At 40.0% G+C, this 25,240-nt stretch overlaps 1 protein-coding gene across 1 annotated transcript in view; it reads left to right on the top strand.

The window, feature by feature from the left end:
• UNC13C (unc-13 homolog C) overlaps positions 1-25,240 on the top strand; it is a 523,285-nt gene that overhangs the window by 342,613 nt on the left and 155,432 nt on the right. The window contains exon 18 of the mRNA XM_059700746.1: positions 12,681-12,766. Coding sequence (XP_059556729.1) covers positions 12,681-12,766 — 86 coding nt within the window. The remainder of the gene's footprint in view (positions 1-12,680; positions 12,767-25,240) is intronic.

Raw genomic sequence — 25,240 nt, 5'->3', positions numbered from 1 at the left:
CACCTGCCTGCCTGCCTCATCTCCCCTAACCCCTCTGCCTGCCTGCCTGATCACCCCTAACCGCCTCTGCCTGACTTTATCCCAAAGGATGTCTGAACATCCAGAAGGTCGTTTGGCTGTCTGGTCTAATTAGCACATTACACTTTTATTATTATAGATTGTTACAATTGTTCTATTTCATTATTAGTTAGTGTTGTTAGGCTCTTACTGTGCTTAATTTATAGTAAACTTTATCACAGGTGTATATGCATAGGAAAAAATAGTGTATAAAGGGCTAGGTACTATCCAGTTTCAGGCATCCACTGGGGGTCTTGGAGCATTTCTCACATGGATAATGGGAGACTATTATACATAAGTAAAAAGTAAAAATAAAGAAAAAGGACTATGTTATCCATGCAAAGATAAAGGTAGCTTGAGTGGCTTAGTTAGTGACCTAACGTATTTGAGTGAGACAGACTGATCCATCATATGTTAGAAAAGTTTTACAACATATTTAAGACTGTTTTCAACAGTTACTAAATCAAATTGGGAGGTGAAATGTAACCCGTAGGACAATTATCAGGACAAGAAGAGATAATGCATGCAAAGCACCTAGCCCTGGCTTTGTCTACAAGCTGCTCAGATGGCAATTCTCATCTCTCTTCTACTGCCTCCAGCTTCCTGCCCTGCAGTGTGAATCTGAAGACTTGTTCTCCCCAGGTCTTTAGTCAGGAAGTGCTGGGATAGCTTCAGAACTAATTATTTGAATCTAGTAAATTCCACTTATTCCCCCAAAGGCATATTACCCAAGGTTTGTAGTCTATTTCTGGCCCTCTCCACCTCCTTTGCCACTGCCAGGTGGCATTTTCATTTTCCTACAAATGCTAATTTTAAGTTAACCTGGATCCATCCACAATTTTATTTTGCACATTTAAATTAAATATGTCTTTAAATATCCTAGTTCGTGAAAATAATGCCTTAGTTGTAAATGTACAATTAAAGAAAAAAAAACAAAAACAAAAGGAAGAGTGATTGAATTTAAATGGCATTGGTGATCCACTTGTTCTTGGTACAAGAGAACTTAAACACAAAGGGGAAAATTATCACCATGGGAAATGTTCAGTTAGATGAATTCACACTCCAAATACTTACGCTGACTTTTACCCTTAACTGCAGTGTTATGATATGTTTTAATTTTCCTTGGATATGGTTTTAACTTGAAAGGCTAGTTGATCATTTAGTAGTAGAGTCCTGCTTAAATAAAGTTCATTCTCCCTGGCTGTTCTCTTCCTGATCCTGGTAGTTAATTGTATGGCAAGTATTCTTAAATGGAGAATATAGTAACAAAAGCTGACTTTTAAAATTTTAATAGTGTGAAAAAAACACAGCAAACAAAATGTCTCTTGAATTCTGGCTATGATAATGAAGCTTCAGTTGCATACTCAGCACACTATAACAACACCGTTGCTTTCTCATCTGTGACTCATTTGTCGCAATGAACACACTTTTCTTCAAAGGCAGACTTTGCATATCAAAACAATACTTCACATTTAATGGATTCTGATTTTATCTGTTGTGAATAATGAATCAGCATTATCAAATTTTGAGAGTGGTAGATTGCTTTTCTTATTTCACTAAGAGATTTGCAAGACTAATTGGGTTATTAAACTGTTATGTCTCACAGGATTCAAGGTTTAAAATGTTTATGCTTTCTATTAATTGCTGCAAATTAAAAACAGGAGACATTCAAATAATGTTGGTGTGGGTCGGTTATTTCATTAAACCTCTTATAAATGATAGATTGTTACAACTGCATTGAAAATGAACACATGAAGCTATACATTTGAAAACTTAATTTGTGTGTAGTCAAACCTCACAAATTCAGACTAGTATGAGAATGGCTTATTTTTTTTTAATGTGGATAATTAGTATACATAGTATATATGTACTTGTTTTGCCATGTGAGTCAAATTTATATATAAATTCCTACAACGTTAGGAAACAGTTGTGGAAAGTTAAAACCTCTTTCAGTTCTGCCTGTATGGTAGTTCGGAATTTATCTATAATTAACATATAAACTGGTAGTGTGTAGCTAGAGATTTCTGAAGTTTGTGAAACTAGTTTACCCCTGTGAGAAAATAAAAATTCCCTCTGTAATCAATTTATTGCCATTAATTTTATAAGCAACTTTTTTTTTCTAGGAATTAAAACTAACAAATGTAAATTTCCATTCAGTTTCTGTGGTAATTTTCACATTAGAAATCAATGGAATCTAAATAATACTTTCCTATATATCTCATTTAGAGTTAAAATGTTATTATCAGTAAACATTTACTGAGTGTTCACTATGTTCCAATGGCTGTACGAAGTATTTACACGTAAAATCTATTTAATCCTCACCACAGCCCTAGAAATAATCCCAAATTATGCAATTTTTATCACCTCCATTTGAGAGATGAGGAAATTGAGTTTTAAAGAGACTACTCCCTGCTCCACTGGGCAAATTACTAAATAGCAGGGGAGAAATCAAATCTATATCATTTGGGATTGGATTGAGGTTTAACCACTACATTATACTAGTGTAGATTGTGCAGAAGAAATAACCTGAACTGTGTTAAATTGCAGAAAATAAGCCTCTAGCAAACATGCAGATGGTGTAGATTTCTTAGCCAACTCAAAGAAAAGGCAAAAATACTCAACTGTGGAGTGTGTTGGAACAAAACAACTCTGCCTTTGAATCATGATTTGGTACTGGGTATATAGCACAGATAAAACTTATAAATGTGATGCCAGAGTGAGATTGTGTATTTGCAAATCTACAAAGGAAATTTGGACACAGTGCAAATAGCACTCTTACTGGAATATGGTTATTTGTGGCCTGTTAAAAGTTGGAAACAAAATGTAGCCAGCTTGATAAAAATCTGCTATGAAACATACTAGATGTCTCTCCTCTTGCTCGAAGTACTGATTTGCTTCTTTCGTCTGTAGTATTTTGCTCATAGTTGTAAATTGTTTCTCCTCTCTTTTCCACTAGGTGGGTAGGTTTCTAAAAATTGTCAGCTTCGCAGATGTTGCCTCCAGGTTATATCCTGCATTCTGGAATTGTTTAAATCTTGTAGATATAGGAATGACTGTGTAAGCATAATTCATATTATTTGGTAGTGAAGAGATGTTAAATGAACAAAAAATGTTTTCTAATTTTACATAAAATTGCTTAAAGCAAAATTATATTTTCTTCACTTTTGAACTATAAAACCAATGCCAATAAAATTATAATAGTGTCAACAGTAAAATTATAAAATTTATTCTCCAATGCTATTACTAGCTTTTAATCGTAAGCGAGCAATGATACAGTTTGTAGCCATTGTATACATTACTTTTTGCTCTTGTGGTTCAGAGATAAGGAAATCACTTTTAACTCTGCCTTAAGTCCAACAGAAGACTTTAGAGTGAGGTGATACTTGATCTGTAATTTGAAGGAAGAGAGTATTTATGATCAAATGAAAATTGAGGAGGAGAGAAAACAGACAGGGAAAAATGATCATCAGCCTCAGATAGATTGAGAAATTATAAGTAATCTGGGTGGCTAGAGCATGAACAGTGTTTGAGAGTAGAGACAAAAGTTAAAGCTAGAGCCCTAACCGGTTTGGCTCAGTGAATAGAGCGCTGGCCTGCGGACTGAAGGGTCCCAGGTTTGATTCCGGTCAAGGGCATGTACCTTGGTTGCGGGCACATCCCCAGTAGGAGGTGTGCAGGAGGCAGCTGATCAATGTTTCTCTCCCATTGATGTTTCTAACTCTCTATCCCTCTCCCTTCTTCTCTGTAAAAAATCAATAAAATATATTTTTTTAAACGTTAAAGCTAGGGTCTAGTCATCACTGGCGAGGAAAGTCACAAGGAGTTGCAACTTTTCTCTATTAATGAAAGTGTGACAAGCAATTGATGGTTTTAAACTGTGGCTCCAAATATTATACCCTGTGTTCTCAAAAGGTAAATTAGGTGGTAATACAAGGATGTGATGGAAGAGGAAGGGATGGAGGCAGATAAACTAACAGACTAATGCAATTCTTCAGGCAAGTAAGAGTAAAGACTTGAATTTGGGATGTGACAGTAACAAAAGGAAAGGGACAGGCAATTCCACAGGTATGTCAAAGGAAGAATTCACAGAAGAGTAGAAAAGGGAAGATGCTATGGATTGTGGCAGAGTTAATGACTCAGTTTGCTGGCTAGATTTTTGTATTAAATACAGGTTTGTTTGTTTTTTTGTATGTGGGTGTGTTTTTTTAACTAGCATATAGACTTCAGAAGAACCTGTGTAACTATTAAGTAAATAAATTAGCTTTAAGTTCTGTTTTTCTAGCATAGAATATTCATTATCTCCATAGGTAACAGCAAGCACAACCAAATTTGAAATCAGCATATCATAGTGAGCTATAAGCAGCACTTCTTCTAAAGCAGCTATCAGAAAATATCTCAGACCCCAAAGATTGTCTTCTGCATAGTAGAGCTTAGCAAGTGGTAGAGATTGAGGTTTAGATTTAAATAGGAACTCTTGCATAAATATAAAGGTAGTATTTTGAACTCTAAATATTTTAAGGCAAAATCAGTAGGTAAATACAAAAAAGTAAGAAAATATAAGCTGTGAAGATATTTTTAATGCTTGGGAATTATTGTTATTGTCATTAAAAGAATATGAAATAATGCCAAGACACATAAGCTCAATTTCTGATTCTGCCATTGATTTGTTCCATGTTTTAGAATGCATTTTTTAATCTTTAATATCCAGAGTCTAAAATGAATGTAAACAAAGTTATCTTAATGTGTTTTCCAAGTATCAAATATATAGATATAGATAGAAATGTAATCCTATCTAATAAAAGAGAAACAGGGTAATTAGCATACGACCGCTACCCTTCCCATTGGCTAATCAGGGAAATATGCAAATTAACTGCCAGCCAAGATGGCGGCCAGCAGCCAGGCAGCTTGAAACTAACATGAGGCTTGCTTGCTTCAGTGACGAAGGAAAACAACGTTCCCCGCCTGCCTTGTCGGCCTCTGAGCCTGCAGTTTGAAGCATTGTAACAAATATAGAAGCTAAACAAAACCCCAGAAACCTGCTTTCAGCCAGCCGGGATCTCAGAGCTGGAGTTATACATTGTTTCGATTATAGAACCCAAACAAACAAGATACCTGCTTTCAGCAGCAGAGGCATCTGAGCTGGAGCCAGAGCTAAAGCTGGCCCAGAATAAAAAGAAAAAAGAAAAAAAGGAGCCGTTGGGAGCTTCAGCCCTCAGCCCCTCACCCAGACTGGCCAGGCACCCCAGTGGCGACCCCCACCCTGAAGGGTGTGTGACCAGCTGCAAACAGCCATCATCCCCTCACCCAGGCTGGCCAGGCACCCCAGTGGGGACCGCCACCCTGATCCAGGACACCCTTCAGGGCAAACCAGCCAGCCCCACCCATGCACCAGGCTTCTATCCTATATAGTAAAAGGGTAATATGCCTCCCAGCACCAGGATCAGCATGACAGGGGGCAGCGCCCAAACCCCCTGATCGCCCTGCGGCTCTGTGTGTGACAGGGGGTGGGGCCACAACCTCCCTATCAGCCCTGTTCTGTTCGTGACAGGGGAAGGTGCCCCAACCTCCTGATCAGCTCTGCTCTGTGCCTGATATGGGGGAGCTCCCCAACCCCCTTATTGCCCTGCGGCTCTGTGTGTGGCAGGGTGCAGCGCCCCAACCTCCTGATCTGCCCTGCTCTGTGTGTGACATGGTAGAGCTAAAACCTCCCCACTGGCCCTGCCCTGAGTGTGAGAATGGCGGCGCCCCAACCCCCTGATCGGCCCTGCTCTGTGGGTGACAGGGGGCGGTGCCCCAACTCCCCTATCGGCCCTACTCTGTGAATGACGGGGGGAGCTCCTCAACCCCCTGATGGGCCCTGCTCTGTGTGTGACAGGGGGGAACTCCCTAACCCCCTGATCGACCCTGCTCTGTGCATGACAGGGGGTGGTGCTGCAACCTCCCCATCAACCCTGCCTTGAGTGTGACAGGGGGCGGTGCCCCAACCCCCCAATTGGCCCTACCCTGAGCATGACTGTTGGTGGCATCGCAACCTCCCGATCCACCCTGCCATGTGCATGACAGGGGGCAGCGGCCCAACTCCCCAATCAGCCCTGCTCTGAACCCGACCAGGGGCTGCACCTAGGGATTGGGCCTGCCCTCTGCCACCCGGGAGCAGGCCTAAGCCAGCAGGTCGTTATCTCCCGAGGGGTCCCAGACTGCGAGAGGGCACAGGCCAGGCTGAGGGACCCTCCCTTCCTGCCAAGAGCACAAATTTTTGTGCACCAGGCCTCTAGTAGATATATAATTGAATATTTTCTTCTTTATTGGAGAGATCATGACTTTGAAAAGGCAGTTCAAGTCTCAAATCTTGACCACCAATTTCTCATTTGTAAAATGAGAATAATAACAACAAATAGGAATTTTGTGAGAAATAAATGAATGTTAATTCATCTTTAAAAAACTTGCATAGTAAAATTCCATTGATTTATATCAAAAGAGATATTGCTTAAAAAGCTTTTTGGTCACAAAACTAGTCTTATTCAGTTTCATAGGACTGTATAAAATAAAAAGTAAAAGTTTCAATGTTTATATATCACTTTGGTGAAGAAAATAAGTAAAAAACAAAACTAAGACTCCCCTCACCCAAGCCTTATAAATTTTCAGTAATTCAACTAATACTTTCTATGCATATAAGCATAGATATGCAGTTAATAATGTTTATTTTATATTGTTCTTTGCACAAAATACTGGACCACATTATGCACACTATTAATCTGTAATTTGCTTTGTTCACTTAACACTGCCTAATAGATATCATTTCATGTCAATACAAGCAGATCTACCTACCTCTTTTTAATAGTTGTATATTATTCTGTGTATTCATACAACCCATAGAGGGGACTTCTAGGGTACATGAGAGAAGGGTGTGGGGATATCATAGGTATTTGAATAGCATAAAAACTGGAAGCCTATAGTCATTAGGTAATTTTTGGAAATCAGGTTCAACCAAGCCCTAATTATTTCTTTATGTTTTCTAGTTTGAAATTTTTTTTTCAGTTAAAAAAAAAAAAGAAAGAAAGAAAAAGAAAATAGGTCACTATTGCAATCAAAATTTCTTTGAATATTAGAGAGATTGAATATCTCTTTCCCATTGCTCTTGTGTGTTTTTTCTTTTTAACTTGCCCATTGATCTCATAGCCATTTTTTCTAAGTTCATCTTTTTCCTATCAGTTTGTGACAGTTCTTTTCCAATGAATACTATTATCTCATTGCCTCTTCTCTATTGAATGTTTTTTTTTTCTAGTGTGTCATTTTTATTTTGAACTAGAGGCCCGGTGCACAAAAATTTGTGCACTCGGGGGGAAGGGGGGTCCCTCAGCCCAGCCTGTGACCTCTCGCAGTCTGGGACCCCTCAGGAGATAAGGACCTGCTGGCTTAGGCCTGCTCCCGGGTGGCAGAGGGCAGGCCCAATCCCTAGGTGCAGCCCCTGGTCGGGTTCAGAGCAGGGCCGATTGGGGAGTTGGGCCGCCGCCCCCTGTCATGCACAGAGCAGGGCGGATTGGGAGGTTGCGATGCCACCAACAGTCACGCTCAGGGTAGGGCCGATTGGGTGGTTGAGGCACCGCCCCATATCACTCTCAAGGCAGGGTTGATGGGGAGGTTGCGGTGCCACCCCCTGTCATGCACAGAGCAGAGCCAATCAGGGGGTTGGGGCACCACCCTTTATCACACACAGAGCAGGGCCGATCAGGGGGTTGGGGTGCCGCCACTCTCACATTCTGGGCAGGGCCGATGGGGAGGTTATGTCTCTACCCTGTCACACACAGAGCACGGCCCTTGGGGGGGCGTTGGGGCGCCGCACCCTGTCACACACAGAGCCCCAGGGTGGTCAGGGGGTTTGGTCGCTGCCCCCTGTCACATTGATCCCGGTGCCGGGAGGCCTCTCAGTTCCACTGATCCCGGTGATGGGAGGCCTCACGGCTCCGCTGATCCCAGTGCTGGGAGGCATATTACCCTTTTACTATATAGGATAGAGGCCTGGTGCACAGGTGGGGACTGGCTGGTTTGCCCTGAAGGGTATCCTGGATCAGGGTGGGGGTCCCCACTGGGGTGCCTGGCCAGTCTGGGTGAGGGGCTGAGGGCTGTTTTCAGGCTGGCAGGTGACTGAAGCTCCCAACTGCTCCTTTTTTTCTTTTTTGTTTTTTTTTATTCTGGGCCACCTTTAGCTCTGGCTCCAGCTCTGAGGCCTCTGCTACCGAAAGCAGGTATCTGGTTTGTTTGGGTTCTATAATCAAAACACTGTATCAACTCCAGCTCTGAGATCCCAGCAGGCTGAAAGCAGGTTTCTGGGGTTTTGTTTAGCTTCTATATTTGTAACAATGTTTCAAACTGTAAGCTCAGAGGCCGGCAAGGCAGGTGGGGAATGTTGGTTTCCTCCATCACTGAAGCAAGCAAGCCTCATGTTAGCTTCAAGCTGCCTGGCTGCTGGCCGCCATATTGGGTGGCAGTTAATTTGCATATCTCGCTGATTAGCCATTGGGAAGGGTAGCAGTTGTATGCTAATTACCAAGTTTCTCTTTTATTAGATAGGATGATAGTTTGGTTTTGAATACGGTTTTGGCATGCTGAGGGTTTAATAGCACTGATGAGAGCCCTTAAACTGCAGTTCTCCAGGAATGAAAATCAAACTGGACATTGCTTATGAAACTGAGAAAATCCGGAGACTAACAGCTTATTTTTAGATCCCTTGTTTTGAAGTTATCTCAATGAAGCTTCTAGGTTAAATAAAAAATATTTTATGTCACTTTCAGATAACTGAGATGCATAGCTCATTGCTTCCACCAATTAACATTTATCCTCCTTCAAAAGTACTCACAATTCTTACTTTTTTCAAGCAATTTCTGGGAATGACTGCCCCAGTATATTCTGCGCCTTATACTCTTACCTCATTTTGTACAGTAGTTTGCACTTATTGCTGTAATATTTTTCTTTTAATTATAACCCATGTTTCTTGAAGTAACATCAACCTTAGGGTAGAAAATCAAATAGAAAAACAACATCCACTTAGTATATTTTTGGCTCTTTGCACCCCTGTTTTGATCTAGCTCCTCATTATCCTCTCAGCTACAGTTTAATGTTCTTCATTCTCCTTCTTAAGTATGCTCCATGGAGCTGTTCCCCATGTCGCTCTTTTTCTGTTCCCCTGTGTATCACTGCCTCCTACAGCATACACCCAGTTTCCTGTCACTGCTGGTGTATGATAGCAACGTTCTGAGTCCCCAAACTTGTTCATGCAGCTCCTTGCCATTTCCACAGAGATCACAGGAGTGGTCCTCAATCGTAAATAAGTAGCTGACACTGCTCCTGAGAACCAAGGATGAGCTGTTGTTGTTTTCCAAACACTTGATATAACAAAACCACTGTTTCCCACAACCATCTCTACCTTTTCATCTTGTAGTTTTCTTCATGCGACTTACCAGGATATTTATCTATATCTATATCTATATCTATATCTATATCTATATCTATATCTATATCTATATCTATATCTACATCTATATCTATATCTATCTAATCTATATCTATATCTATATCTATATTTATATCTATATCTATCTAATCTATATCTATATCTAATCTATATCTATATCTATTATTTATATTTAATTTTTATATGTATATTTATATTTGTGAGATACCAGATTGTAAAGTTCAGAAAGGCAAGGACCATGCCTGTTATGTCTATTAGTATGAAATCTGCCCTTAGCACAGTACACAACACATCTTAGGCCTTCAATTAATAGCTACTTATTAGAGAACTAGAGGCCCGATGCATGAATTTCATGCAAAAGTAGGCCTTCCTTCCCCTGGCTACTGGCACTGGCTTCCCTCTGGCACCTGGGACCCAGGCTTCCCTCACAGCCCAGGCTTCGTCCAGAAGGTCACCCAGAAGGACATCCAGTCTAATTAGCATATTATGCTTTTATTATTATAGATGTTACTTATTAAATGTTAAATGCATTACAGCCATTTATTATACTACCTCTTATTTTACTTCTCACAAATTTATAGTTTTTTAAGACTTTTTTCTAAAATAAATAAAGCATTATAAATTGGATTGAAGCCTTATGAGTCCAATTCCCTTTACTTCTTGCCCAAACATTATCATGAGAATAAATTTGATATTTTTATTCCCCTAAATTTATTTATATCTTTATTATATGTGCATGTATTTATTAGAAAAACATGTCAGATATGTGCCAACCCATCCCCTGGAGGTACTGAATGATTTGCCTAGCGGCAAAGTCTGAAAATGTGAGAAGCTAGACAGAAAGCAGCTGAAAAACGGAGAGAGCTGGATACAAGAACAGGAGAATAATTAAAATTCAGGCTCTACAAAGCAGTGAATCTAGGTGAACAACCCAAGCATAAGTTGGGGTTGTGAAGGGTACATCTTAGGAGGAGGAATAAATATTGGCCTGTGTTGAATGAACCTAGACCAGGGGTGCGCAAACTTTTTGACTCGAGGGCCACAATGGGTTCTTAAACTGGACCGGAGGGCCGGAACAAAAGCATGGATGGAGTGTTTGTGTGAACTAATATAAATTCAAAGGAAACATCATTACATAAAAGGGTACGGTCTTTTTTTTTCAATAGTTTTATTCACTTAAAACGGGCTGGATCTGGCCTGCGGGCTGTAGTTTGCCCACGGCTGACCTAGACCCTAGTTGGATGAAGGTCATCTCTTGCAACCTTAAATCACTACTACCAGAAGAAAACAAATCCTTTTTGAAAGAATAATAACATAATCTAAACACTCAAATTATATGCACATTTTTTCACACACAAAAAGTCCTTTATTCAATCAAAAAAGAAGCAGGCATTATAAAAGAACTAGAAGCCCGTTACACGAAGATTCATGCAATAGGCCTTCCTTCCCCTGGCTGCTGGCACCAGTTTTCCTCTGGCACCCGGGCCCCAGTGAGCCTTGGCTTCTCTGCTGTGGCTGCAGTGGAGAAGCCAAGCCTCTTCAGTCTTCAGTCTTCAGTCTTCACTCAGGCTGGGGCCTTCAGTTTTCACTCCGCACCTGTGTATGCAAATTAACCGCCATCTTTGTTGGGTTAATTTGCATAGTTGCTCTGATTGGCTGGTGGGCGTAGTGGAGTGACACCAATTTGTGTGCTTCTCTTTTATTAGTGTAGATAATATAGTGGAATTTTGAGACAGATGTTACAATAACTGTGATTATGATTTTTAAGAAATCCTGAGTGTAAATAATTGATGAATGTACATCTGTGTTTATGTTTTATAATATCAATCAACATCATTAGGTAAATGGAGAGATGGTGATTGGTAAGGGATATTTGATGAGATATACCTTTCTTTTGGTGGAAATTTGGGTTAAAATATTTCATATCGTATCAATGGTTTTTTTTTTATTTGAGGTTATATCGAGGTCATATTTACTTAGGTAATACTTTCTATCTCATTCAGAATTGTATTATTCTTTTTAATTTAGACCCCAAAATATAAATTAATATGAGAGCTATTTTTTCTTTTTTTTAAAAAAAATAATTTTTTATTTATTTCAGAGAGGAAGGGAGAGAGAGAGATAGAAACATCAATGGTAAGAGAATCATTGATTGGCTGTCTCTGGCATTCCCCCTACTGGGGATTGAACCTGCAACCTGGGCATATACCCTGATTGGAATTTAACCTTGACCTCTTAGATTCCTAGGTCAACATTCAACCATTGAGCCACACCAGCCAGGCTATTTTTGTTTTTTAACATTTGTCATTTGTGTATATGTGTACGTATATACATATATACATGCATTATATATTTACATATAGTATATTGATATATGCATGCATTATATATTTATATAGTATGTATATGTTAGAAAGAACATGCTATCAGTCTTACATATTTGCATAGGGTAAGTGTTTACAAGGTAATGAAAAGGCTTGGTATATTCACTGGGCTTGTATTACCAGGCGCCTTATTGCAAGATTGAAAACACATACAGAGTACATGTTCAGCAGCAGTAGGAATCTTGTGTTTAGCCTAAGCTTGTTTAATCTAAAATACAGACCTGCCAAGGAGCTCTGGAGTCCTGACTAATGGTCTACCATGGGCCATTTACCAGAGGAGTGAGGAATCTTTCCTGAAATTATTCATTGTAAGCAAATAGGAAATGAAAATATTTAAGCTTGTTTCAAGAAAATTGCTAACAGGTGAATGTGAGGTGTGGTTTTGGTATTACATGGTATCTGCTACTCAGATTCATCTGATGTATCTTCAAAATTGAGACATATGAAGATGGAGTGTATGAAACAACTGAAAAGTCTCTTTAGACCCAAACAAACATTCTAGGACATCCGTCAGGAACTACAAGCACCATCACATTGTCACTGATCTAATGGAGTCTATTTTCCTGACACCCAATATTGTTTTATCACAACATTCCACTGTGTAGTTTTATTCCTACCTAGGAACGTTCATAAAGAGAAATCACACAAATAAAAGTATTTATGATCTATATAATAATTAATGTGGTATATAGGTAACATAAGGCACTTTTTGTGTTTTTTTTAGGCACTTTCTTCTTTTTGATACACTAATATGTGTTTGATTTTAGGTTTCCTCAAGAACTGAACATGGGAAAAATAAGTGCTGAGATTATGTGGACCCTTTTTGCTCTGGATATGAAATATGCACTAGAAGGTAATTCCAAATATCTATTCACATTAGAACACACATTTTAGTGAAATCGTTATTTCTTCTTCTTGTTTTTAAATGCAATAATTTATTAATTAAAACATTGATTGTTTCATATGACAGTTCTATTTTTAAATTCTTTATTGTTTAAAAAATTATATATGTCCCCATTTCCCCCCATTGACCTCTCTCCAGCCGCTCTCACCCCCCAGCACATGCCCTCACCTCCCTGGTGTCTGTGTCCATTAGTTATGCTCATATGCATACATACAAGTCCTTTGGTTGACTCTTACTCCTCCCCTGCCTTTCCTCTGAATTTTAATGGTCTGTTTGATGCTTCTCTGTCTCTGGGTCTAGTTTTGTTCATCAGTTTATGTTGTCTATTATATTCCATATATGAGTGAGATCATGTGATATTTATCTTTCTCTGATTGGCTTATTTAGCTTAGCATAATTCTTTCCAGGTTCATCCATATTGTTGTGAATGGTAAGAGTTCTTTATTTTTTTAGCAACATAGTATTCCATTGTGTAGATGTACCACAGTTTTTTAATTCATTCGTCTACTAACGGGCACTTAGGCTGTTTCCAAATCTTAGCTATTGTAAATTGTGCTTCTATGAACATAGGAGTACATATGTTCTTTCTGATTAGTGTTTCTGGTTTCTTGGGATATAGTCCTAGAAATAAGATTACTAGGTCGAATGGGAGTTCCATTTTTAATTTTTTTGAGAAAAATCCACACTGTTCTCCACAGTGGCTGCACCAGTCTGCATTCCCACCAGCAGTGCATGAGGGTTCCTTTTTCTCCACATCCTCGCCAGCACTTGTCATTTGTTGATTTGTTGATGATAGCCATTTTGACGTGTGAGATGGTACCACATTGTTGTTTTGATTTGCATCTCTCAGATGATTAGTGAATTTAAGCATGTTATCCTATTTTTTATTTTGTGAAAGAACTCCATACTGTTTTTAATAGTTGATGCACCTTTTATAATCCCAGCAATAGTGCACGAGGGTTCCCTTTTCTCCACATCTTCTCTAACACTTGTTGTTTTTTGTTTTACTGATGATAGCCATTCTGACAGGAGTGAGGTACTATCTCATTGTGGTTTTAACTTGTGTTTTCCTGATGATTAGTGATGTTGAGCATCTTTTCATGTCTATTGGCCATTTGAATGTCCTCTTTGAAGAAATGTCAGTTCAGGTCCTCTGGCCTTTTCATTTAATCAGAATTGTTTGGTTTTCTTGGTGATAAAGTATCTAAGTTCCTTAGATATTTTGAGTGTTAACCACTTATCGAATATATCATCACAAAATAAAACAAAACAAAAACAACCCCAAAACCTTGTGAACAGTTTAGTTCTAAAAAAGTATTCCTACAATATAGTAAGAAAATTTTCTCGAAGTATTTAAAAGCAATAAGAAGTGCATACATTTTCATCAAATGGTCTAAGGTGCAGGATCACAGTGACTGTAAGATAATGCTCAGATGCAGGACTACTTGGTGGTAGTTTATTGACTGAAGCAGGCCATGCTGAGAGTGTGGCTATTCATCTGCATGGGCGTGGAAAGGGTAGCCAAGGCGAGGCAGGTTAAAATCCAGTTGAAGCTTGCACAGGGCAATAGCAAAGCTCTTCACCAGAAACTTCACTTTTAATAAATCTAAGTCATACAGTGTAAAGCAAGGGAATGCAGCTCTGAGTTTAAAAATCCTCTAAATATTATTTGAGCACTTCCATGTTTAGAGTGAGAGATAGAATCACAAACCAGTCTACGGTTTCTGTCCTCTAGGAACTTAATATTCTAGTAGGTAATTATCTTTGCACTTTTTCAACAAATATATATTGAGCCCCTACAGGGGTGGGCAAACTTTTTGATGAGGGCCACAATGGGTTCTTAACTGGACCGGAGGGCCGGAACAAAAGCATAGATGGAGTGTTTGTGTGAACTAATATAAATTCAAAGGAAACATCATTACATAAAAGGGTACGGTCTTTTTTTAAATAGTTTTATTCATGTCAAATGGGCCGGATCCGGCCCGCGGGCTGTAGTTTGCCCACGGCTGCCCTAGAAGCTAAATTCACATAACTGCACTCAGTGTGGAGGATACAACAATGAACAAGATAGCGATGGTCCCTGGCCACGAGAACTCAGCAGGCCCATGAGCCAGAAAGAGCAAGGAGTGAGGCTGGGGAAAATGATGGGGCCCCGCATGCAGGGCCTTGTACCCCATGGTGACGTGTGTGACTCTCTGCCTAGTCAGGAGACCATAAAGGGACTTCATCAGGGTCAGGTCTTTCCAGATAAAGCATTTTGACTGCAGGGTGGAAAATAGATTAATACCGTAAATAGGGTAAGACTGGTTCAGAGTTCATGCCACTGTTTTCTAGCATTGCTAAAAATGTAAGCTTGCTACTAGGGGACACAGAAGGAACATAAAGATGTTTTCCTTGTCTAGAAAAAAAAAGGTACACAGTAAATTATTTTATCGACTTTTCTGGTAAAGTCTGAGTCTACCACCCCACAAATATAGAGATTTAGCTAATCCTTAAGATTACAGCAGAACTGCTCATAGGGGGCAAAGTTTATATTCCGCAATGCAGTGTTCCTTCTCTGTCGTTTTTATCAGTCCTGCTTTTTCTCTGCCTCCAACCAACCACATCCTTTATACCACTCTGCTCTGATTGTCTCTTTGGAATTCAACAAGTCTCTTAAGTCAAATGGGAACCACCAGTCGACTAACAGGTGAATTTCTTCAGAGAGCAATTTTGCTCCCCTAGTCCTATCTTCTACATTCCTCTGCCCTCCCTGAATGTCTATCAGGCATCTTATACTTCACATGGTCACTAGAGAAGTCTGAATCTCCCCTGGCAGAACCCGCTCCTTCCCTCTGGCTGGCCCCCTTCCCTATTGCAATCATTGGCACCACCATTCGTTCAGTTACTTAAGTCAAACATGTAGGGTTACCATGGATTCCTTTCTTTTCCCCAGCACACTCAGTTTATTCCAGCTTTGGGCTTCATGCCAGGTCGTCTACTGCCTGGACTTCTCTTTCCACCAATCTTCACAGCAGCTGTGCAGGGCTCAGCTTCACGCCACCTCCTCAGGATCGAACATCATTCCCAGCAGTAACCTTAGTTGAATCCTTAGCATAGCCACGAATTACTATCTTTTATTTGCCTGTTTGTGTGTTTCTGCTTGTTCAATTGAATATTTCTTAACAGTATTCTTCACTGCAATGTATAATTTTGTCTATGATTTTTACCAACATAGCTATATTGCTTAGAACAATGCCTAGAAAATAGAAGCTACTCGGTAACTATTTGTTGCATAAAAAGTTTACCAGGTGATTCCAAGTCAATGGAGGAGTGAAAGGGGCAGTGGTGAAGAATTCCACTTTGATCTTCTTTTGTTATGTGATCTTGGGAACCGTCTGAGAAATCAACAGCTTTGTGTCTCATCATCCTCACCTGTAAAGTGAAAGGTCCACATTGGATCAATGGGCCGGGCCATGGGCAGGGAGGCTACTGCCCACACTTATGAGAAAATTGATTGCTTGGAACTATTCCAAGGTGACACTGCTTGCCAGGGCACATTGTATTTGAGCAGGCTTATATCTTTGCTTATGTGGTAGCAGGTGTGCAAATATTGGGCATTTTATGTTCCCTTCACTTATAAAACTGTGTGTTAATTTGAGAAATGTAAGTGTAATGTTTGTGTTAAAAAATTTAAAGCTCAAAAATTTATTATTTGTTTGAGACAACAATGAAATTAGAAATGTTACAAGTAAAGCATCTGTAACTTTGAACAGATGCTTATGGATTATAAGTTAATAATTTTGTGCAATAACAGTATCCCAAAATGCAGAGATTATATCTTTAAGAATCAGGTCTAAGATCAATGGTAATTAATCATTTTGTGATTATCTTAGCTCTTTTGGAGACAGTTTTATTATTAGTTTGACTTTTCAAATAGCAGATTTGATACTTAAATAATATACCATATAACTTACCTACTTAAAGTATACAGTCAATACTTGTTACATTTGCTTATTTATACATATTGTCAAGAAGGCCTGTAAGGGAGTACTTGGATTGCAGTTCATGGTTTATGCATCTTCTTACACAGATGAGAGGGCTTTTGAGTGCAAAGATTATATATGTCATCTTTGTGTTCATTGAATCTTAATATAAATTCAATAGGCGCTTGTTTATTTGACTCAAATTGCAAATATGACAACCCTACACAAAGAACCTCAGAAACAAGGCCAGAACACTTGCCATGTTCAGACTTACAATTTGTGGTATTGCAAGTTGGAAGGCAGCCAAAGATCTGAGTCTGGAAAAACCAGTTTCAGAAAGCTCCGTCATGTATGAGCTGCACAACCTTGGACAGTTAATGCATAATCTCTCCAAACTTTAGTTTTCTTTCCTATAAAAAGGTGATAAGAGTTTTCAGGCTGATGTGAGGATCATCTGACACATTAAATGTACTTTGCAGACTCTAAAGCACTGTGCTGGTCAGGGAGACCATTGCTGTTATTGTTAAGGAAGGCAAGGATGTCCTGACCGAGTTCCGAAGCAGGCTCCTTTAGGGGTCATTTAAGGTTTAAACTCCTAGCAGAGTGTTTACAAATGCTTGTGAATCTGTTCACTACCTCTCCCTCCTTCCCTTTCACATAAAGGCTAGTATTTATTGAGTATTTATTATGACAATTTTGAGGATTATAATTTAGTAAACAAGAACTTGGAGGCAATTTATAATACCATCAAAATGTCTAGATGCCTCTAAGTGACTGAAAGGTTGACTTGCCAATTCCAATTGACTGCAGGTATTTCATTTATCATCTTGGTATCCACAGAACTTCATTGCCTGGGAGTTCTTATATCAGGACATTCCTGACCAGGGCATTGATTGTATAACATATAATTGTCTTCAAAGTCTCTATTAAAAGCAAATCTTGCAAGGCCTCAAGATAGCCACTAGACAATGGATTAGGTCCAAAAGATTCAGGTGGTTTCCAATTGATCCTATATAATAAAAGGCTCATATGCAAATGGACTGAACGACAGAATGACCGGTCACTATGATGCGCACTGATCACCAGGGGGCAGACACTCAACACAGGAGCTGCCCCTGCCCTGGTGGTCAGTGCGCTCCCACGGGGGGAGTGCTGCTCAGCCAGAAGCCAGGCTCATGGCTGGTGAGTGCAGGAGCCTCTCCTGCCTCCACAGCAGCAATGAAGACTGCTTTGGGGTTGTCCGACTGCTGGCTATCCCCCAAGGGGTCCCAGACTGCAAGAGGGTGAAGGCTGGGCTAAGGGACCCTCCTCCCCAGTGCACGAATGTCACACACCAGGCCTCTAGTAATTCCATAAAAGAGCGCTTGGGATGCCTTAAAACACTGGGGTTTTTTTTAGTTGGGGTTTGTGGCTGATCTTCAAATTGCATTCTGAAATTGCATTCACCTTTAGGGGTAGGGGTGATGGAAAAGGGGTGTTGGAGGCATCTGCCAAATTCTCAGATGAATTTTGAATATATGAACAAAAGTCACTGAAAATAAATTAATTGAAAATGATTGTTTTACTTAATTAACTTAGGCAGAGATAGAATCAACACTAATAAAAGAGAAAAATGGTAATTGGCGTACGAGCTACCCTTTTCATTGGCTAATCAGGGCTATATGCAAATTAACTGCCAACTAAGATTGGCAGTTAACTGCCAACTAAGATTGGCAGTTAACTGCCAACAAGATGGCGGTTAATTTGCATATGTAAGCACAATGCAGGGAGGCGAAAGGGAAAGCAAGAAGAAGCCCCCTGCCACTGACAGTGATGGGAAACCCAGGGGGGAGCTAATCGGAGAATCAGGTGCCTTTTCCGCCCTGGCCAGTGATAGCAGGAAGTAGGGGTGGAGCCAGTGATGGGAGCTGGGCACGGTCGAAGCTGTCAGTCCCAGGAGCTAGGGGTCCCTTGCCTGGGCCTAAAGCGAAGCCCACGATCGTGTGGCCGCTGCAGCTGCGGGTCCCCGCTGCCCGGGCCGGACGCCTCAGCCAGAGGCGTCCTGCAGGGGCAGGGGTGGAGCCCACCGATCGCGGCACCCCCCGCTGCCACTGTAGGTCCCCGCTGCCCGGGCCGGACGCCTAGGCCAGAGGCGTCAAGCCTGGGCAAGGGGCCGATCCTGCGATTGGAGGGTGATGGGGGTCAACGCCTGAGGGCTCCCAGTATGTGAGAGGGGGCAGGCTGGGCTGAGGGACACTCCCCCCCGCCACCCAGTGCACGAATTTCATGCACCGGGCCCCTAGTTAATTATAATATGTAAAACACAATCATCTTTAAACCGGCATTAGTAAAGTCTCCCAGATCAGTGCTCCTCAAACTTTAGTGGCACTTTAGTGTTCGAAGGCAGATTCTGAATGAGTAGATCTGTGTGTGTGTATGTGTGTGTGTGTGTGTGTGTAGGGGGTGATGCTCTTCATTTCTACCAAATTGTGAGATGATGCCTAGGCATCTGGTTAGTGTGCCACACACCGAGTAGCAGTGAGGCTTTAACACTGTTATTAAAGTAATGTATAATTCTGTGCATTCTATCTTTTTTATCACCAATCTGTTGTCCACTGCTTAGTTATGTTGGATCTCACTAGTATGTGAAGATTCTAAGACTGCCTTTGTAAGTTTTCCTGGTCTCATCATTCCAATAAGCACAACTCTGCCCTCACAATTTTTATGAGCTATCTCCTTTTGGCTTATAAGTTTGAATATTTACATATTAAATACTTTCAGAAAATTCTTTACTCTCCTCACATTTATTTTTTGGCTCTTCTATGAAAGAAATATGCTCTCTTTTTATTACCCTTTATCCAAATACAGGTCTTAGGTCACCCTGTGCATCTAGAACATTGCCCTTGACCTTGTAGCCACAAAGACAGTGAGCATGGTCACATCTCTCCTAATCTTCCTGACTACCTTGGCTATGCCCAAATAATTGACTTGTTTCCTCATGAATTTATCTCACCTCACTTAGAGTATTCTCATACTTAGCATTTTTCTGGTCTCCCTCATACTTGGTCTATCTCACACCTGATCTTTTTGGTCTACCTACAAACAATTTTCTGCTGATTTTCAAGTCTACCCTCATAAGTCACTGGTTGTCAATTTATGTAGATCTTCATTTGATAGAAAAGATTGTATTCTGACTAATATCTACAATGAATTAAAACCTCCCTAGAAACAAGCAATTGCTTTCTTCTTCTATTTACTATTTTTAGTTTTTCTTAACTTGATCAGAATGACAGACATTAATTAAAGTTACATCTCTGTTCACTTCAAAGACTGTGGATGGAGGGAGCAGAGATTGATTGCGCTTTGCAAAGGACTTATATGGCCTCCTTTTATTGCAGCAATGGTTCTCAACCTGTTTGGTGTTTCTCCCCTGCTCCGACATACCTCAGAGGTACAGAAACTGGCCCTGGTTGTCCCTGAGGGCTTCTACACCTCCTCCTGCTCCTGAGGGGTGATTGGGGCTCCTGCTTGGTCCCATGTCTGTCAGCAGCCCAGCTCCTGCTGCCACCACTCACACCTGCTGCTGGCACCAGCCCCAATTGCTCCGCACCATCAGCGGGTGTGAGTGGGGCCTGCACCGTCAGTGCGTGGGAGCAGCAGCAGCGGGAGGGGCCAGGTGGGGGCACAGAGGATGGTCCAAGGCCTGCCCCTGTGCCCACCTCAGCCTTGCGGCCCACAGTTCCCTTTCAAGGTGCATGAATTCGTGCACTGGGGCTCTAGTATACCATATGATTAATAATCAAGTCATTTTCCTGTTCTTAAAGTTATTTGCTAAGATTTAGCTACTTTGAATATCAGAATACCACAGAGATAGTTACATGCTACTTCAGCAAACATTCACATTCTTGATATAATAAAAGAGCATCACAATTAATCCAATGGCCTAAGCTAAAAATTGGGAAGACATGGTTGACTTTTTTTTCTCTTCAGCATTCATTTAGCAAATCTATACTATAAGCTCTATATAAGCTTTTCTCAACAATTTTCTTCCTATGCTTCTTACAACTGACCTTCATCAGACATATCACCTTTCCTAATTCCGCCTTGAATGATAAGTTCTTCCTTTGTGGATGCCTCCCTGACCATTTCTTAGCATAGCCTGGACTTCCTTGTAACCTACTCTCCTTTCTGTACCTGATCTTAGACCTAGTGCTAATATTTTTCCCATACTATACTATATGCTTTAGCTATATCTAAGGATTTAAAGTTTCCCTGAAGCCCTTACATAAGTTTCTGCCTCAGGAAATCATGCATTATTCCCCTCACCTCACCTAAGCTTTTCCTTACTTGCCATTCCTAGCAAAGACATGTATTCTTCAAAGTCCAATTCAAATGCTACTTATTGCGTTAATTTTTTGTGAGATTCTCAGACAGAAATAAGTACTTCTTTCCCATTTTCCCATAATTCACCCTATTATAACATTTATCCTTCTATGGTACTTCACAGATAAAATACATCACTCACAATATCCTAAGCTCGTATTCATCTTTTATGAATGTCCCTACTCTTTCCCCTTTCTCTGACACTTAATAGAAAATGTTGTAAACCAGTAATCGCCTGCATGAATATAAGCCCATGTCTACAAAAAGGCAAAAGCGTAGATATCTGTTCCATTCCCAAATTCTAATTTCCAGTTGCAATTCAACAGAATCACACAAACCTGAAGCAATCATTCATACAGAGAATAATTTCTAAGTATGTAGTCCCAACTCCCAACAATTATTTTCACCACATGTAGTTGTAGCAGTTTTAAGAGCTTAATAATTATAGATGTGGGGGGAGGGAGACTCCAAATACCTTTTATTTACCCACAGAGACTCTATGTGTATGTGTTACTCAGGTGTTATAACAAAATATGACAAGTTTACATGAAGTTTCCTTGGGAAATTGTGAGATAGCTCTTCCAGTCACACTCTGTTCAGTAGTCCCTACCTTCTTTTGTATAACATCCCATTAATTTTTATTAACATATCTTTATACAGAATTCCAAGTCTAGATTAATGGATTAAACAAAAGAAAGAAAACAAAACTGATACCAGTGGTTAGTAATTCTCAGCGCTCAGTACTGCAAAAAGGAGCAGTTCTATGCAATTAAATTTTCAGTGGCAGGTTATATGAATCAACCCACGAACTGAAATATGATTTCTGGATTAATATATTTATTTAGATGAGACTATTTATTTGAGAAATCACTTGTTATAGTTGCCCTCCCCACCCCCAAATAAAGGCAAGAAGAAAATATATTTACTGGCACTTCAGTTTTCCTGATTCACCAGGCCAATGGTTCTCAGAAGGTGGCTCCCACCAGCAGCAGCAGCAGCACCTGGGAAGATGTGAGAATGGAAATTCTTGGGTCCCACCCCAAAACTGCCAATTCAGATTGGGGCACAGCAATCTTTTTTTTAACATGATTCTGATGAATGCCAAAGTTTGAGTACTACTAATCTAGAGAATATATAATTAGCATAGCGCCTTCTTCCATTGTTGTTTGGAACATGCAGTGATTTTTGAAGACATTTAACTGTCAGAAATGTCTCTTCTAGTGAAAGTAAAAAATGTAGGTGCTGTTATGGATACATTAACCATGTAAAAACAAACCAGGAAAGGAATCAAATCATGAAAGAAAAACAGTTAAAAAAGCAAATTAATTGTGGCTATCAATTTTTTAAAAAAGATAAGTAAAGAGAGAAGAATAAAATAGAAATAAAGAAAAAGAAGATAAATAAAAAATCTCAAGGAAATAAAGAGAGAAGGGGAATAAACTAGGCCAAGTTTATTAACTCAATGTAAGAAAAATGACAGGAAAGGTGTTGATGACTCAGGCAAGCAGGCATACAAGTCCTTTGTTATGAAAAGCCCATGGAGCACTCAGTAACATAGAGGAAAATGAACCTCCATTGTAAAAGTATGAAAATATTGTTTATTTTGCCTAATCTTCTATTTAAAAGAAAAATAGAAACTCATATTGCATTTATGTCAAGTCATTTTTCATTTTTTTGCCTTGGAGTCAAATTCCAACAAGAGCATATAAATTTCTGCTAATGTTCACATCTTTTATTGTCTTTATTATTTTTTAATAGAACAAAACTCAATTCATTTTAAAACAGTTAATGCTTTTTTTGGTATCATAATACTACAAAAATCAAATATTATGCAATGTGGATAACTAGCTTCACCATTTATTTATATTCTACTGATCTTATCAGTGAGATGTTAACGGGATTTTGGTGAAACTTTGCATAGTTTTGCATAGCAATGTTTTCCATATTAAACTGTTCAGCATGTTTTGTGTTGTGTTATTTTCCATAGAAACAACTGTAAACCTACTTTTGCCCACTCCTCTGTTTTATAGAGTAAATGTTTTTATTGTTTTTAAGTGGGATGGTCATACTAGTGACATTCCCAATTATATGACATGAGTTTTTTGGCAAAAAGGGACCACATTGACCATATTCATTCCTTAATACAAGCCTGGCACACGTAGTTGCTTAATAAATAATCATTGAATGAAAATCCAAGGTGCACAAAAACAATCCTATATAATAAAAACCTAATATGCTAAGTGTCTGGTCAACCTGTTGGCTGTTCAAACAATCAAAGCATAATATGTTAATGATATGCTAGGGGAGCTCAACCACTCCCTATGATGTGCACTGACCACTAGGAGGCAGACATTCCGACCGGTAGGTTAGCTCGCTGCTGGGGTCTGGCAGATTGGGACTGAGCGAGACAGGCGGACACGCCCTGGGGCCCTCCTGTGGTCCCTCCCATCTGGCCAACCTCTCACATCCCTCCCCAGCCCTGATTATGCACCGGTGGGGTCCGTTGGCCTGGCCTGCACCCTTTCGTAATCTAGCACCCCTCAGGAGATGTCGGAGAGCGGTTTTGGCCCAATTCCGCAGGCTGGGCTGAGGAACCCCACTGGTACATGAATTCGTGCACTGGGCCTCTAGTGTGTATATCGATGCACATGTGTAGGTTAGTTATATAATCCAGAATGATTTTTATCTTGACAAGAGCCAGGGATGGCACAATGTTAATACTTTCTCTAGGTTTTCCACTACATTCTCTATTATAGTACATTATTCATCAATTTAATTGTCTATATTGATATGTGGACAACAACATAGTAAAGCTTCAGTTCATCAGGATACCTTTCCTCAGAATAACCTTTGTGATTCAATCCTTAGCCAAAGCTTTTGAATATGTAACAATCTATTTTACAATAGCAAGCATAGCACACAAAACATATGGTTAAACTCTACTTTTAAAAGATAGAGCCAAATTTTAGCCATCAAATAAATTTCACAAACTGGTTAATAAAAGTCAGCTGTCAAGCTGTATAATCTGTCGTAAAAAGACATTCCCATTAAATCCCCACAGCATTTAATGGGGAAATAGAGATCAGTGAGAATAAATCTCAAAAACCAGGGCAAGACCAAAGTCTACAGAAGAGCTACAGCCACACTTTGCTATGTTAGTTCTGCTTTTTCCTTCCTACTTTCTAGCTTCCCTCCCCGCTTCTTTTTTTTTAAAAATATATTTTATTGATTTTAGAGAGGAAGAGAGAGGAAGAGAAAGATAGAAAGATCAATGCTGAGAGAGAATCATTGACTGGCTGCTTCCTGCACTCCCCTAAATGGGAATAGGGCCCGCAACCCATGCATGTGCCCTGACTGGAAAGAAACCATGACTTTCTGGTTCATAGATTGACACTCAACCAATTGAGCAACACCAACCAGGCCTTCCCTGCTGCAACCTTTTGCAGCAAGGATTCAGAATCTGGAGAAGAGGCCACGCACAAATGGATATATCTGACAAGAAATATAAATTTAGAGGGCATGGGGGAAAGCCAGGCGGAGGCCTCACCCTCCTGTGGAGTGGCTCCCTGCATCTCTGGACCCACGGCTTTTTATTTACCAGAATACACATTTGCCCTTCAGCAAAGCAAACAGACATATCAAAGGTAAGGTTTGGTAAACAGTATAAGATTATCAGGTTAGGAGATTGCCTTCAGCCACCATTGTCTCCACAGATGAATGGGTGCGTAGCTTTTAGCCCTTGCTAAAGCCCCAAAGTCCATCAGCCTTCTGATGGACCTCTCACGTTTATTATGCTACTTGTTGGCCTTTGCCTCCACACTTCTCTCTTCTTTATCATCCTCTTGAATCCCTGGTACACTCAGGGCTTCCCAGCAGATTGAATACACTAAGATGTTTGGGACATCTTCGTTATCCTCTTCCAAAATATGTGAAATTAAAATAAGGAAGGAAAGGCATTAAAATTAAGAATTGAAGGGGTTGGGATGGCAAACAAATCCTGTTTACAGTGATGAGCTGGAAATGGCCATGTGGGCACAAACATAAAGGGAACTAAAATGAATGTTATGACCCATTGCTTTTCACCTTGTAAACATGC

The sequence above is a fragment of the Myotis daubentonii genome, chromosome 1, assembly GCF_963259705.1.
Source record: "Myotis daubentonii chromosome 1, mMyoDau2.1, whole genome shotgun sequence".
NCBI lineage: Eukaryota > Metazoa > Chordata > Mammalia > Chiroptera > Vespertilionidae > Myotis > Myotis daubentonii.
Note: the sequence above shows the minus strand (reverse complement) of the source record. Positions and strands in the feature narration are given on the sequence as shown.